We start from the raw sequence: 15,000 nt of genomic DNA on the forward strand, positions 1-15,000 counted from the left end.
TACCAGCCTGTTTCTTTAAAAAAAAAAAAAAAAGCCTTCTTAACACTGTGGCATGTTCTCCTTTAAGGAGGACCATGCGTGTGTCATACGCATGGATGCACGCCACCCACTATTAAAAAAAAAAAAAAGAATGAGATTTATTTATTTATTTCCAGTTTGGTGACCGGGGATGTCCACTGGGCTCAGGGAGCCCGTTTTCAGTGGAAGCCCTGGGAGAAAAGCTCCATGTTACAAAGTTTAGATACAGATACAATATAGAAAAGAAGAACAATTTACAATTATGTTTCATGCTAGAGAGCAGGTGTAATTTCTTAGGTACATGTTTCCTCTAGATACAGAGGCAATATTATTAATGAACAATTTACAGTTACATTTCATGTTAGAGATCAGGTGTAAATTCTTAGGTACATGGTACAAATTTGATATTTACAATATGTACATGTGAGTGGTAGCCTATAAATCATAGCTAGAGAGGCTAGTAATCATAGCTGGAGAGGGGTTTAGAGGTGGAGAGACAATTATAGGACTAGGTGGGGAGAATGCAGTTGCATTTTCTGTTAGATTTCCACGTTGGCATCTTGTGGTTGAGTAACGTAGTTGTTCGCGGCTGCACAGTTGCTTGCTTTCCCTTTCTCGAGTTGCCGTTCATGGTTATTCGAGAGAGAAAAATAAGTAAAAACTGAAAATCCACCAAGAAAAATAAATAAGCTACTGTACTGCCATCTGTTACAAAAAATCGTAAGTACATAGATAAGAAATTTTGGTAAAATACAGTGCATGTAAAGAAAGTAGAGAGAGCTTCAGTTCCTTTTATCATTCTGTGTAGGCTTTACTACCACTGTTAAAAGTATCTGACGTGCAGCAGTCCTGTCTCTATGTATTACCATCCGCAGAGGCTTGCTATTTACTTTATAAGTGCACAACCTCAAGGTTCATTTGTGATGCTGAACTGACAGTTGTAATATACTGCTAACTAATTCTACTGCTCTGCCCAAACTGAACTGCAACTATACAGCCACTGAGGAACACTGTTAGCAATAAGTTAATTTCTGATTAATCAATTTCATGTCCTAGAGGTTATTGCAGGCTTACGGTCAACATATGAAAGCACATGTACACAGCTGGGGTTTACAACTACTATTAAGGTAACATCTGATACAGTACTGCAAAGCCCTGTGGGTATACCGCATTATCCTGCTGGTATCTGATGTGTAACCATGCATTCTTGGGGTTTACCACCAGCATAAAGCTGACATCCAATTCATCACAGCCTGGTCCAGGGATTTACAAATAGTAGTTCGATGGAACAAAATCTGAAACCATACTAGGTCTAAGGTTTAACTCTAGCCGTTCAGCTGACATCTGGTAAATCACTGCTTAGGTCCTGGGGTTTAGAGCTTCTGTCAGGCCATCTGAACAGCTGCCTGAATTTAATTTTTTTATGGATGCAACAATTTAACAGTGCATTCATGAGGATTTCATGTAAAATAAAATGTATCTGAAGGGGCACACCTTCCTTTAGCTGCTGTCAGATTCAGTTTTGCATGCTTGCATTTTCTGCATCATGTCATGTCATCACATTCCTTACATATTCCCTTCTGTGTACAGCAGGATTCTCTATGTACCTACTCTACCACTATCACACCTTTAGAAAAAGTGCAACTATAAAAGCACTGCAGTCCAGGTATCTGTTGCTCAAGCAGCAGCACAAGATTGAATTATTTGCACACCTAATGTTTTACAATTTACAGTGGACCAACATAGGCCACAGCGATACAGAGTACACATCATCAGTGTGATCTTTAAGAAGTAAGAGTCAAAACAGAAACTGAACTCAGAACAAACAGAATGGGAGGAAAATAAAAGTGCAAGGAAAAAGCGTCAAAATTACATATAAATGTGTGACTATCTAATATAGCTTGTACCAAAGAATTAGTGGAGTAGAGTCTGACCTGTGCGGAGGTTAACAAAGCTAGTAAACTGAAAGTGTGTGCACCAACCAATGAACAGATAAATGATAAGATCATCGCACTAGAAGATGCAGTTTTTAAAAATCTGAGTCCATTAGCCATTATTTATTTATTTATTTATTTTATACATGTTTTCCTGTGTATTTCTTTTTTCTTTTACTACTCCTTGTCCAACTTAACACAATTGGGGACATATGCATTCACTAATAAGTAATATTAAGTGATTAAAAATCACCATCAGGACTTTCGGAACCTCTGCTGCCCTTTTTCTTAAAAAAAAAAAAAAAAAAAAAAAAACCTTTCTTTTTTAAGGGTGTTCTTCTTTAAAAATGCCCTTTACATCGGGTTACACAGATGCAGAAGACCTTCTGCTTCTGTTCATTGTGCGACCGATCGTTTACATCTTCCTGGTCTGTGTGCATGGAATTTGAATTTCTGAAGATGTTTGGACTGTGGACTACGACTGAACAAGTGAGTGGTAGGTGTGCGTGTGTGTTTAAGTTTTTAAGAGGAGTGTGTGTGTGTGTGTTTGTGTGCAAGAAATAGGAAGGCATATGTGTGTGTGTGTGTGTGTGTGTGTGTGTGTGTGTGTGTGTGTGTGTGTGTGTGTGTGTGTGTGTGTGTGTGAAATGTCCAGATTTTCACAGAATGTCAAGATTTTAGCCTCAAATCCGTGGTCTGTTTCTCATAAACTGTGTTTTTCTAGCAATCCCTGGCAAATCATTGAGGATTAAGACAGCAAATAATGGCAGACATTTGAGATTTAGACTTCATATCCTTCAGAAAGTTCATACTAATGCAAAACATGTTGTTCTATCAATTTTCTAAGTTTGTAAGAGCAATATTTAAAAGGTGTCCCTATTTTTGGACATTTGTCCCCCCATTATGTGCGTCTTTGTCCAGATTTCTTGATCTAAAAGGTTGAGAGGTATGGGGGAGGGTCTAAGAGGGAGGTAGGGATGTATGTGTGTGTAATACCTCTCAACTGTGCAGATTTTCACAGAATGTCCAGATTTTTGCCTTATATTTTTGGTCTGTTCCTCATAAAAATTGTCTTTGTTTTTGAGAAATCAGTGGGATGATCTAAGTATTAAAGTTACTAACTAATGACATGCATTTGAGTTTAGTTTCAGACTTCATATCTTTTAGAAAATGTATTCTAACACAAATACTGTTATTCTAGCAACTTTCTGAATTTATAAGAGCAATATTTAAAATGTGTCCCTAGTTTTGTGCCTTTGTCTCCCCATTATGACAGGCTTTGCTCAGACTTCTTGTGCTAAGAGGTTGAGAGGTATGGTGTGTGTGTGTGTGTGTGTGTGTGTGTGTGTGTGTGTGTGTGTGTGTGTGTGTGTGTGTGTGTGTGTGTGTTTAAGAGATAGGTAGCATACCCCTTAACTGCCCAGGTTTTTGCAGAATGTCCAGATTTTTGCCCCATATTTTTGATTTTTCCTCAAAAAGATTGAAGTTGCTAAATAATGACGGATATTTGAGGTTTAGACTTCATATCCTTTAGAAAAATGAATACTAATTTTCTAAGTTCATGAGATAAATATTTATAATCTATTCCTATTTATTTTAGATGTTGTCCAGATTTCTTGCATTAAAAGTTTGAGGTTTGAGTGTGAGACAGTGAAATGCCCTAGTTAGGGTTAGCAGGTGGTTAGTAATTTGCTTAGGCTAAAGCCCTGTACCTTAGTTACAGGAAACAAGAGCCTGAATCCTCTACCCAAAATATGCAACTGTTTTGCTTAACAAATTGTATCACTGTTGTTTGCTTAGAGTTTTAAAGCAGTGTTAGTAGCACAGCAGGTAGCATACTTTTGTTTTGATGCAGAAGGTTGTGGGTTCTATTCCCACAGCATGTAGATGGATTGCTGGTACTGTGTTGGATTTTAAGAGGGTGGGGGTGCTGCAGTCCTAAGTATGTCTTCCTTTGGATAAGATGCCTAGTAACCACGAACCTGTTTTAGTTTGGCATACATTCCCTATTGCAATATTACCAGCTTATCATTTTTAATGTAACATAGGCAATTTATTCTTCAAGGGCAGCAGACAGTGAATCTGTAGATGAAATACTTAAATATAAAGTTTTTTGCTAGCAGCAACCTTTTCATTAGTTACAGTCAGATCTCTTTAATGTGGAATTATTCAGATGACTTTTACTTCTGCAGAGTCTGTGCATATTGACTGATATTGGTGTGTTTTGTAATGACAGAAGTTTGAGTGGCCTTTTATGGTTGAAATGTTCTGAATTGGACAGTTTTGGCATTATTGGTTCATATGTTTTGTTTCTTTGCTTACTGGCTATAAATTTAAAACATGCTCTAACAAGTGATGTATTATACAAAGGATATCATTTAATTATTATATATTATAATTTAATACAATCAGGAAGGTGAATCAAAGAAATTTTGCATGGTCCTTAAAATGTGTGCAAGGGGTCTATAATTTGAAAACAGCCCAAAGGTAAACTTAATCTGCCACTGGCCAGATGCATTTTCTTTGAACGTGGGTTTCATGCTGTTTCAATGAATGTGAGTTTGAAAGTCACAGAAGTTTTAATGCTAAGTATTTTTTCATTGTGACACTGTATTGCTTTGTTTAGCAAATGTCTGTCAGTGTTTGTGCTGGAAAATTTGAAATAAAAGTTTTAAATTAAATCCAAATATCTGTAATCATCGTAGAAGTAAAGTAGAAAGCAGTATGCACACAGAGTTTTGAACAGTGTTTATGGCAACTGGGGAGAAATAGCCAAATAATGGGACACTAGAATGGCTGCATGGGTGGGGGGGGGGGGTGTGACCCAAACGCAACATATGCGTACCACCACATGTTTGTTTACAAAAAATGCACTGGTTATCATAGTATATAAACTATTATAAATAACCAGCATTTAAAGCTTAGCATTTCAGTATTGTGATGCTGCTTTTGTAAATTTGTCGGAAGAAGAGACAACTGCCTTTAAACCTCTGACTGATCTAATTGCTTTGTTTTGCTATGAAAGATAAGTGTTAAGTTCTCTTCCTCCTTGCAATAAAAACAGTGGAAAAAAGTTCCACAGCTTTCTGTCTTTTTTATACCAGCTGCTGTATTCCTGACATCAGCAGGATTAATTGCCTATCTAAGATTGACAGCGGTACCTGACAGGGTAAACTACAGATTGAACTGTATCTATGGTATGTTACGCAGGCAGAGGCAAATTCCTAAGTAAAATATGTGAGAATTAAATCAAAATAGGTGGGCTTTCCCTTCCTTTAATTCCAAAGCAAGGAAATGATAGTTTTCAAAAGTACAAGCAGGTTTCTGGTACCTACAAAATACTGGAACCATATTGTAGAAACAAAACCTAAGGATTGAGTTAAACTGTAAGAGAGGGTGAAGTTTTCCTTTTAACAAGATTCCTGAAAGGTAATCAACTGTCAAGTGATGTACTCATAGCTCTCAACCAATCAGGGACAAATCTCAACAGAATCAGGGACAAATCCAGGAATAATCAGGGACAATCAGGGACACTTTTAAAATATTTGTTCTGTTAACTTAAGGCATTAACAAAATTACAGAATGTGAATTAATATACATTTTTGAAGTAATTCTTCATCTCTTAATTATTCTCATTATTTATTGAGCATAATTCACCACTTTTGTCCAAAAGGCACCAGTGCTAAAAAGAATTAAGAGGGACAGAGCTAAAATTTGTGTCAAAATCAGGGACATCCCTGAAAATCAGGGACAGTTGAAAGGTATGGATGTACTACTTCAGAATGTATGGACTACTGGCTGCCTGCTCATCACTATGACTTTAGGCCACCCACAGTATCATGACAGCTACTGTATTTGATTACTTAAATTACAGGTAACTGGAGGTAAGAAAAGGGGAAATTTAATGCTGAGGTCTTCATGGATCTCACCTGAGCATTCAGTATAGCTGGTGCACTTTCAGATTATGGCTTGTAAGGTCATACTTGCAACCAGTTTTACAAATAGATGTTGAGAAACTCTATGAAGGCCAGATAGAGCAAATGCCTATTGTCTGGTTTCTATTATTGTGTACAGGGAGGGTGTCCCTCCAGGTTTGATCATTGACCCCCTCCTGAAATTCATGCCAGATGTTTGTGGGTGTGAGCTTCTGCCAGGGTCAACTTGACTACTCATACAAAAACCTAAGTGAAGAGGCTAAGCACCTTGATGACTCTCCAGACATAAGCTTAGAAGGAACCTATGAATGCATTATCTTTATTAACGACTTTAATATGGACCTTCCTTCAATGTGAGCAAACAAATATGCTGATAATCTAGTTGTCTGGAGAAAAAGGACATCCACCTGCAACTACACTAGATTTCTTAGCCATCCCACTATGGGTTAAGACAGAATTTTTCTGTAGTAGCTCAGCTAAAAGTCACACCAAAGTGTTGGGTCACCAGCAGGCTAGTTAAAACTCTTCTTAAATGATGCATCATTTATGGTAATTATATTTTCCCAAGTGCTTTAATTACCTTGGTATCACGTTGGATGCATCTGGAAGCATAATGCCTTGGTGTTCTGTTATACTTCTTCTACTAACAAATGCCCTGAGTTCAGAAAAGCCAGTAAATCAGTTCTCTTTGCTAGACTGGGGAATGCCATGCATCTGCTATGTCTCTGCCAAAATCCTAATGCTCTGTAGATACTCCTGGACAAAAGCAACAGATTCATTCTACTAGCACCAAGGCAAATGAATCACTGCAGTGTCCTTAGAAGGGTAGTTTGACACCATTTTAAGGAGTAGGTGAACTGTCCCTCTACTTCCTTGTGTTCAAGCTCGAATTTCTGGACAACTGACCATCATTTGCCTCCAGACATGTTGTAGGGGAGGACCTCTACAATATATGACCCTACAGATAGGATACTACTTCTCAACTCTGCACTAGTGTCTAGCATGAGTGCTTGCTTTTTCAGATCTTGGACCTGCTACTTGGGACACTTTTCCTTCTTTGGTCAACTTGGTCAACTTAACTTACTCTCTTCAGGACCAGTCTTTTTACATCATCTTAATATAAATGTACAATATAAGTTCATATATACACAGACACACACACACACACACACACACACACACACACACACACGCACACGCGCACACACACGCACACACTAGGACATACATATATGTATCGTGTGAGTATGTTTTCCTGTTCATTTCCACTAGCAGGAGCACTTATTATAAAGAAGCCTTTAAATTGCAAACTTTGTGGCCATTATAACTTTATTGCATTTTCAAAAACTGGTCCTTGTAGGCAATGCTTTTCTGCTTATTAGTTTCTTTAGGACAGAAGCCTTACTATAAATGATGACAACATTTTAGTTCCTGCTGCAGTGACCCTGTATGGCAAGTTATTGGTGTCCCTTACATAGAAAACACATTATATACAAACTCAGAATGTAAATACCTGTTATTCACTGATAACTCTTATGTTTCATGGTCTATTCTGTTGGCTGCAGAATGATGCACAAAAAAGTTATAGGCCAGACAGTAATTCAGCTCAGTAATTTCATGGGCAGTAAACAAAACTGAAATGCCAGAAGTAGTTCTTAAATCAAGAATATTTTCTCCTAAAAATAACCACATCATTTTCTGTGCCAGACAGGGAGCAAAGCCCCATTTCCCCATTATGGGGCTTTGTTTACTGCATCGCTTGCTATATACAGTCATCTCTTAGGTTGCCAGACAAAGTAAGGAATGGACAGTTCTTGTTACCTTATATGCAAGTAACTATCATCACAAAAGAGTGTATTGTTTTCTTATACAATTCCTATATTAGTCTCAGAAGTGAATTCAGTTGCTCCCTTTGCCTGTACTTTTAGAACTGCTACAATAAAGTAATACATTGGTTGTCTGGAGTTCATATAGTACATATAAAACAATGACACACTCTCCTTTTTTTCTCAGTCTGCAATGCAGTTTCTTGTGAACTATATGCCGGAAGATATCGTTACTGCAAAAATAAAAAGTGATGCCAGTTTGTTGTGGAGCATTAGTCCTGCCAGTCGACAAAATATGGTTGAAGAACTATCCAACTCTTCTCGCATTTACATAACTTTATACTGGACTATACTCAGGTAACATGTCCTATGCAGATGACATTACTGGCATTTACAAACAGAAGGACAAAAAAGTTTTGGAGACTAAAGTTCACACTTGATGATTTTGTGCTTATGTTTTAATGTTAAATAAATGCACAGCAAACATTTTAGATGCTGTTCTATATGATCTTAGTAATTGTGTCACAGAATATTTGTGATGACTTGCTTTGTGATTTATGATGCTTTTTTGTTCTAGAAATGTCTGTGCAAATTTATTAGCCACACCCATTCTGGGATCTGTAGGAATACTTCTCAGATGCTTCTTTCAAAATGCTGCAATTTAAAACAAGAAACTCAAATGGCATATGAATCAAAATAAACGTTCTGACTATAGAAACTTCAGAATGAACAACAAACCCACAAAGTTCAAACCAAGCTTTAATTGAGACTTTTTATTCATCAGCTCCTAACTCATTATAACCTCCAAGGCTGCGATAATACTGGGAGTAAGAAATGCATCTGCCAAAAATGTGGTCTATATTCTTATAGTCCACCTTATAGTAAGTAGCCCTGGGGCTAACTGTCTTTCTCATGAAAGAGAGAAGACAGTATTATTACATTTCAAAGAATACTTTTTCTTTCCAGTCTTACCAAGTGGATGCTCTCCAGAACCTGATCACCAGCAATATATAAACAATGCTACTGTAGTCTAGTTCTGTTTTATATTTTTTATCCCACCCCCCACAAACCTCCCCAATTTACTCTTCCCTCCTTGAATTTATGAACAGACAACCCTGATATCTCATGGGACTCAGTTGGAGGCAGTCTTTCTCCAGACACAATACCACATTAAATCAGTATGCTTATCCTACTCCTGGCACAGAATGCATCAGTCTGTTAGCATGTAATGCCAGTGTTTGCAGCCTGGCTTGAGTCATTATGCTTTCATGTACTTGCACTGGCAGTATCCCACAAGTCACATACTTCTGTCTACCATATCCTGAAATTTTTCTGGAGACCAGAAGAACTTCCATAATGTTTTCCACATTGATCAAGCAAGAATCAGACTTTGCCCAACAGCTTGGAATGCATACCTACATATCTCTAGCTTCCTCACTGTCTGAAAACTCAAGTTTACTTCTAATCAAGGTTTTATGTAGTTGCATTGCGAATGTAAAGATTTTAACTACTTATAAATGTCAAAACTAGGGAAGTAATACTTTCCTGTTGCATATTAACTGTGTAAGGTGTGAAATATATTGACATAAAACCTCACAGTGAATAAGGCCTGCTTTGCCCATCAAGTGTATCCTATTTTTCTTGGCTTACATCATAGTGCAGAGCCTTCTAACCCTGCCGCCCTCATTCCTTGATCCTGGTTAACATCTATTTGTTTAAGGAATAGGAGCTGTGAGCATGCACTGTGTATGTGCAGCATCAGGACGTGATAGACAGAACAATATAGCAGCAGACAGAAATAGTAAAATGATAACAGAGCAGCTTTTATAGCTGCTTTAGTTGATCTGGAGCAACATGCTTTTCTAGTAAAGAAATCCAGACTAACCACTGACACTAACCAACCACATCCACTTTTGAATCTGTTTGCATGAAGGGCTCCATCAAGGACTGACAGGCAGTATACTCCATGTAGACAACTTTAAGGCATCTGACATAACTGGTCACAATACACTCTTATAGTAAATTGATAATGTGTGCCATGTGCACCTAGCTTTATAACTGTATCTGTGACCAGAAAATCAGACTTAGTGTGGATCGACTTATAAATGTTAGTCCCATTTAATGCAGTAATACCACAGGGATTAAAGTTGGGACCCCTGTTGTTTACTTTGTATACCCATGAATGCCCAACTGAATGTGTCAAGACTGATACAGAATATTCTAATTCCATTTAAATAGTGACGTCACAAATGGAGATAGACTGCAAACTCCTCAAAAACATATCACCAGCCTCTGAATATGGTAATCGACTATTAAAACAGAATTTCGTGTAATGTTCTACATCTGGGGAGAAATAACAAGGGTGCAGCCTGCTACATAACTAAAGATCTGATTAAGCATCTAATCTGGAAAGGATGCAGCCTGCTACATAACTAACAGATCTGATTAAACATCTAATCTGGAAAGGTTGCAGCCTGCTACATAACTAAAGATCTGATTAAACATCTAATCTGGAAAGGGTGTAGCCTGCTACATAACTAACAGATCTGATTAAACATCTAATATGGAAAGGGTGCAGCCTGCTAAATAACTAAAGATCTGATTAAATATCTAATCTGGAAAGGGTGCAGCCTGCTACATAACTAAATATCTGATTAAACATCTCATCTGGAAAGGGTGCAGCCTGCTACATAACCAACAGATCTGATTAAACATCTAATTTGGAAAGGGTGCAGCCTGCTACATAATTAACAGATCTGATTAAACATCTAATCTGGAGGTAAGACTGAGTTCTATATAGATTTTGACCTGAAGTTCAGAAAACCCACTGCTACTATTAAGACAGCGATCATCAAAATACAAGGGTACTGTTAAAGGCAGCATGGAGGTAATATCACTACAACAGTAATGAGTCCAGCCTTACTGATAGCTTCTTCAGCACTCCAGTGTCTCAGCCTTCTGGCTCTACCCGCTCCCCTAACCTACCGCCATTCCCACTCACCCCCTTAGCAATTAGATTTATAGTTACAAACCCCACCCACCTTAATTCCGTCACTCCCAATTAGCCTATAGTAACACACCCATCTCCCCCCATAGCAACTCTCAGCACCACACCCTTACTACAACTCCCAACCCACACAGCCATATAGTATCAGCCTCATACTCAACCCACTTTCTCTAAAACTAGACAAAATGAAGAACGCACTACATTCCCAACTATTAAATGCACTATTCTACCCATCAATAATTCTCACTCTACTCCTGCTCTCCATACTGTCCACCTATCATACTCAACTCCATATCAACTCCCCCACCCAATGGCAAACAGACTCCATAGCCAATACCATAAAACAAAAAAATTCCCTATAACGCCATATGACCTTACCATCTCCCAATCCTCCTCTTACTTACACTTCAAACTAACAGTCAAAACCAACCCTCACTCACCTCAAAAACAAATTAATATAATTCATAAACGATATCTATACCTACACCAAAAACTCTCTTCTTGTGGTGACATACACCCTAATCCAGGATCCACTCCACCAACCAACCTAAACTCAAATCCTCTAAACCTCCCATACCATAGACCTGCCTTATCACTGCTCTTCTTAAACCTAAATGTAAGAAGCATACTTAACAAAATCCAGGACCTCCATGTCTTATTAGCACTATATAAACCAGATATTGCTGTGTTAACTGAAACCTGGCTTAAACCAGAACACCGCAACAATGAGATCACAGCCCCAGGCTATAATATCATACACAGAGATAGACTAGAAAGAAAAGGAGGAGGTGTAGCAGTACTATTTTAAAATCATCTAACCTTAGAACAGTTTGATTATGACACCCAAGAAGTCAAAGATGTAGAACTAATCCTGGCCAAACTAAAACTAAACTCCAACAAGCAAATAATTATTGCAGGCGGCTACATCCCATCAGACAATAACATTACTATTATGGAATGTCTGTTGAACTGGATCTCAAACACCCATGCCACAAGAAACTGTAATATTAGGTGACTTTAATATTGATTGGCTGAACTGCTCCAACCTAAATCCCTCTACTCACATAAACCTGCATAGGTTTACCCAAATAATATCTACACCAACCAGAACAGTAAAACATCCAAATACGAATCCATCTTAGATTGGATTCTGCTATCTGATCCCACACTTGCGCAGCATTCCGGCAGTCTTCCTGACTGTCTAAGTGAGCATCTACCAACATACCTAATTATAAACAGACCCCAACATAGTTACCAGCCTATCTTCAGAGTAGTACATAAGAAAAACACCTTTATAACTACTGACTTCATCAATTCACTGAAAAGCTGTAATTGGACACCACTAAAACAACTACCTCTAGATGAAGCAGTGCAGTACTTTAACTCAACCTTTTTAGAAATCTTGAACAATCACGCACCCTCCCGTACCACAAGAATAAAAACTAACTATGCCCCATAACTAACAAAAGACACTAGAAGCATAATGAAAGAAAGGGAAAAGGCCTGGATTCACTTTCATAAACACAAAACCAATAATCTGTGACAAAACTATCTAGAACTCCAAAACAAAGCTAAAAAACGAATTAAACTTGATAAATCTAACTACTACAAAACTATACAAGAAAAACACACTCACAACCCTAAGAAATTCTGGGGCACAATGAACAATACACTGCACCCAGGAAAAGCCTCTACTCTAACCCCAATACTACCAAACAACCACTACGACATACCCACTCAATTTAACAGATTCTTTGCCGAAGCAGTCCAAACCCTAACCAATGCCCAAAATAGTACGAACAACTCCACACCAGTAGCTACCCCAACCCACCCTGATACACAAAATAACTCCTCTAGCATTGCCCTTCACCCCATCCCCACTAAAGTAATTTCCAAACTCCTTAAGAAACTTAAACCAACCACACTGGCTGATGATAATCTATCTGCAGAATTCCTCCAAATAGCAGCAGAAGCAATAGTCTACCCTGTGTCCATCCTCATAAACAGGTCGCTAGCCAAATGTAAGATACCTAACTCATGGAAAACATCTCATATTATTCCACTGCACAAAGGAGGTAACTCCTTAGAACTCACCAACAACCGAACAATCTCAATCCTATCACCTTTATCCAAAATATTAGAAAGAACTGTTCACTCTCAACTAATGCAATACCTCCAAAAAAATAACTGACTCTCTAAAACTCAACATGGATTTAGACCTTCCCAGAGTACCACCACAGCACTACTGTCATTCACTGACACAGTAAACCACCATAGAAACAAGGGACTCTTCGTATCTTCCATTTTCTTAGACTTATCAAAAGCCTTTGACATGGTAAACCACAGTATGCTTATTGACACCCTATCTACTCTAAACCTAAGTCCCTCCACTATCTCATGGTTCAATAGCTACCTATCCAACCATCAACAAGTAGTCCTATGGAAAAAACAGCTTTCCCCACTGCTACCAGTATCAATAGGAGTCCCTCAGGGGTCCATTCTAGGCCCACTGTTGTTCTCTCTTTTTACTAACCAGATCTCTTCTTCTTCCTCACTCACTGCCTCAATAGTTCTATACACTGATGATACCAAACTTATATGCGCAGCCCCCATGATAAAAGAACTACAGACCATAACCCAAAATAACTTTACTCTAGCAGAGAGGTGGTTTGCCAACATCAAACTTATTCTTAATCCTCCAAAAACCAAACTAATTATCTTCTGCCCTGGTAGATCTCCACCTCTGGACAATAGAATTACTATTTACTCCAAGGATAATATTCAAATCACTCCTACTGCTCACACTAAACTGCTAGGTGCAGAGATTGGCAATAACCTGAAATTTGACCTCCATATTGCTCAAACCATTAAGAAATTAAACAAAAAGCTAGGACTTCTCTATAGGAACAAACAGTGTATCACTAGACATACCAAAGCTACCATTGCAAGGACTCATCTGTTATCATTCCTTTTCTATGCCTTCCCCATCTTAACTAATCTCTGCCAAACAGATCTAAACAAAATGGAATTTTGTTATAACAAGATTGCCAAGTTTGCGACTGAAGCCCCATATAGATCATATCACTGTCTAGCCCTTAAACAACTCAACTGGCTTGAACTACCTCAACTATTGGTACTTAATCAACTGTCAATAGCTCACAAACTCTACTACTCCCCTGACAAAACCCCAGCACTCCAATATCTAATCCAGCCCCATACTGCCACTAGATCCTTAAGATCTAGTAACCAGAACCTAACAAATGTTATAAAATATAAGAATGACGCTGGCAAATCTCTCTATGCCTGCACTGTTGCCAAAATCTAGAACTCGCTACCAAGACAAATAACTAATACTAACTCAACTATTTGATTTTAAAAAAACTCCTCAAACTCCACTATACTAATAACTGGCTCTGCTCCTGCTACTCCCCAGGATAACTCATAACAAATAACTGTTGCAATGACTCTTTCTAGGAACAAAGGTCATGCCTTATCACCCTGACAAGTCTGTTAACTAGCTGACATTACTTCACATTACCACTGTGTGACTGAAAACTTCCATTATGCCCTAAAATTAAAAAAAATATATTCATAGCTAAGAATGTAATATGTCCTTTAATAATTGTCTGTGCAGAATGTATTTCTATGTACTGTATTTTTAGGAGTAGGCTGGATTTCTCACAAATATGTTAAGATATCTTATTTGCATTTTACATTATTGTATGTACTGTACTGGAACTTTTCTCCCTGGGCATCCGCTGAAAATGGATCTGTGTCCAGTCGGACTTTCCCGGTAAACAAATGTAAAATAAAATAAATAAAATAAACCCATGATTGGCACTGGAAGTGAATTACAGTCAATAACCTTGAACACATACACAGGAGAATAACCAAAACAACAGCTGAGTTTAAAGACAAAGAGAAGAAATTATGGCAAAAGAACTGAATATATTTTCACCATTTTACTGAACATATAAAGCAGAATTCATAATTTAAGGGAACTCTTCCATGATCTGTATTTAATGGAATGAATATTTCTGGATAATTCTAACAGTCTGTATAACAGCAGTGCGAATAATGGCATTAACAATTATACTTCATTATGCCTGATTTGTTCACAGTTTGTAGAAAAAATGGACATAGTTTCTGTCTGTATGGAATGCAGTCTCACCACCCACCAGTTATTAGACGGTAGCATATAGTAATGACTTTTAAAGAGCTTGTAGGCATACAGTACTGTGGATGTATGCTTTAACTAGTGAATGCACTTCAGACTTTAA

The 15,000-nt window shown here is 37.9% G+C and overlaps 1 protein-coding gene across 1 annotated transcript in view; it reads left to right on the forward strand.

The window, feature by feature from the left end:
* Positions 1-15,000, forward strand: part of LOC122816231 (piezo-type mechanosensitive ion channel component 2-like) — a 1,381,906-nt gene that overhangs the window by 1,259,758 nt on the left and 107,148 nt on the right. Inside the window, exon 48 of the mRNA XM_044088974.1 lies at positions 7,901-8,070. Within this exon, the coding sequence (XP_043944909.1) occupies positions 7,901-8,070 (170 nt within the window). The remainder of the gene's footprint in view (positions 1-7,900; positions 8,071-15,000) is intronic.

This window comes from Protopterus annectens, chromosome 12.part0 (assembly GCF_019279795.1).
Source record: "Protopterus annectens isolate FY-2018-M chromosome 12.part0, PAN1.0, whole genome shotgun sequence".
Taxonomy (NCBI): Eukaryota; Metazoa; Chordata; order Ceratodontiformes; family Protopteridae; genus Protopterus; species Protopterus annectens.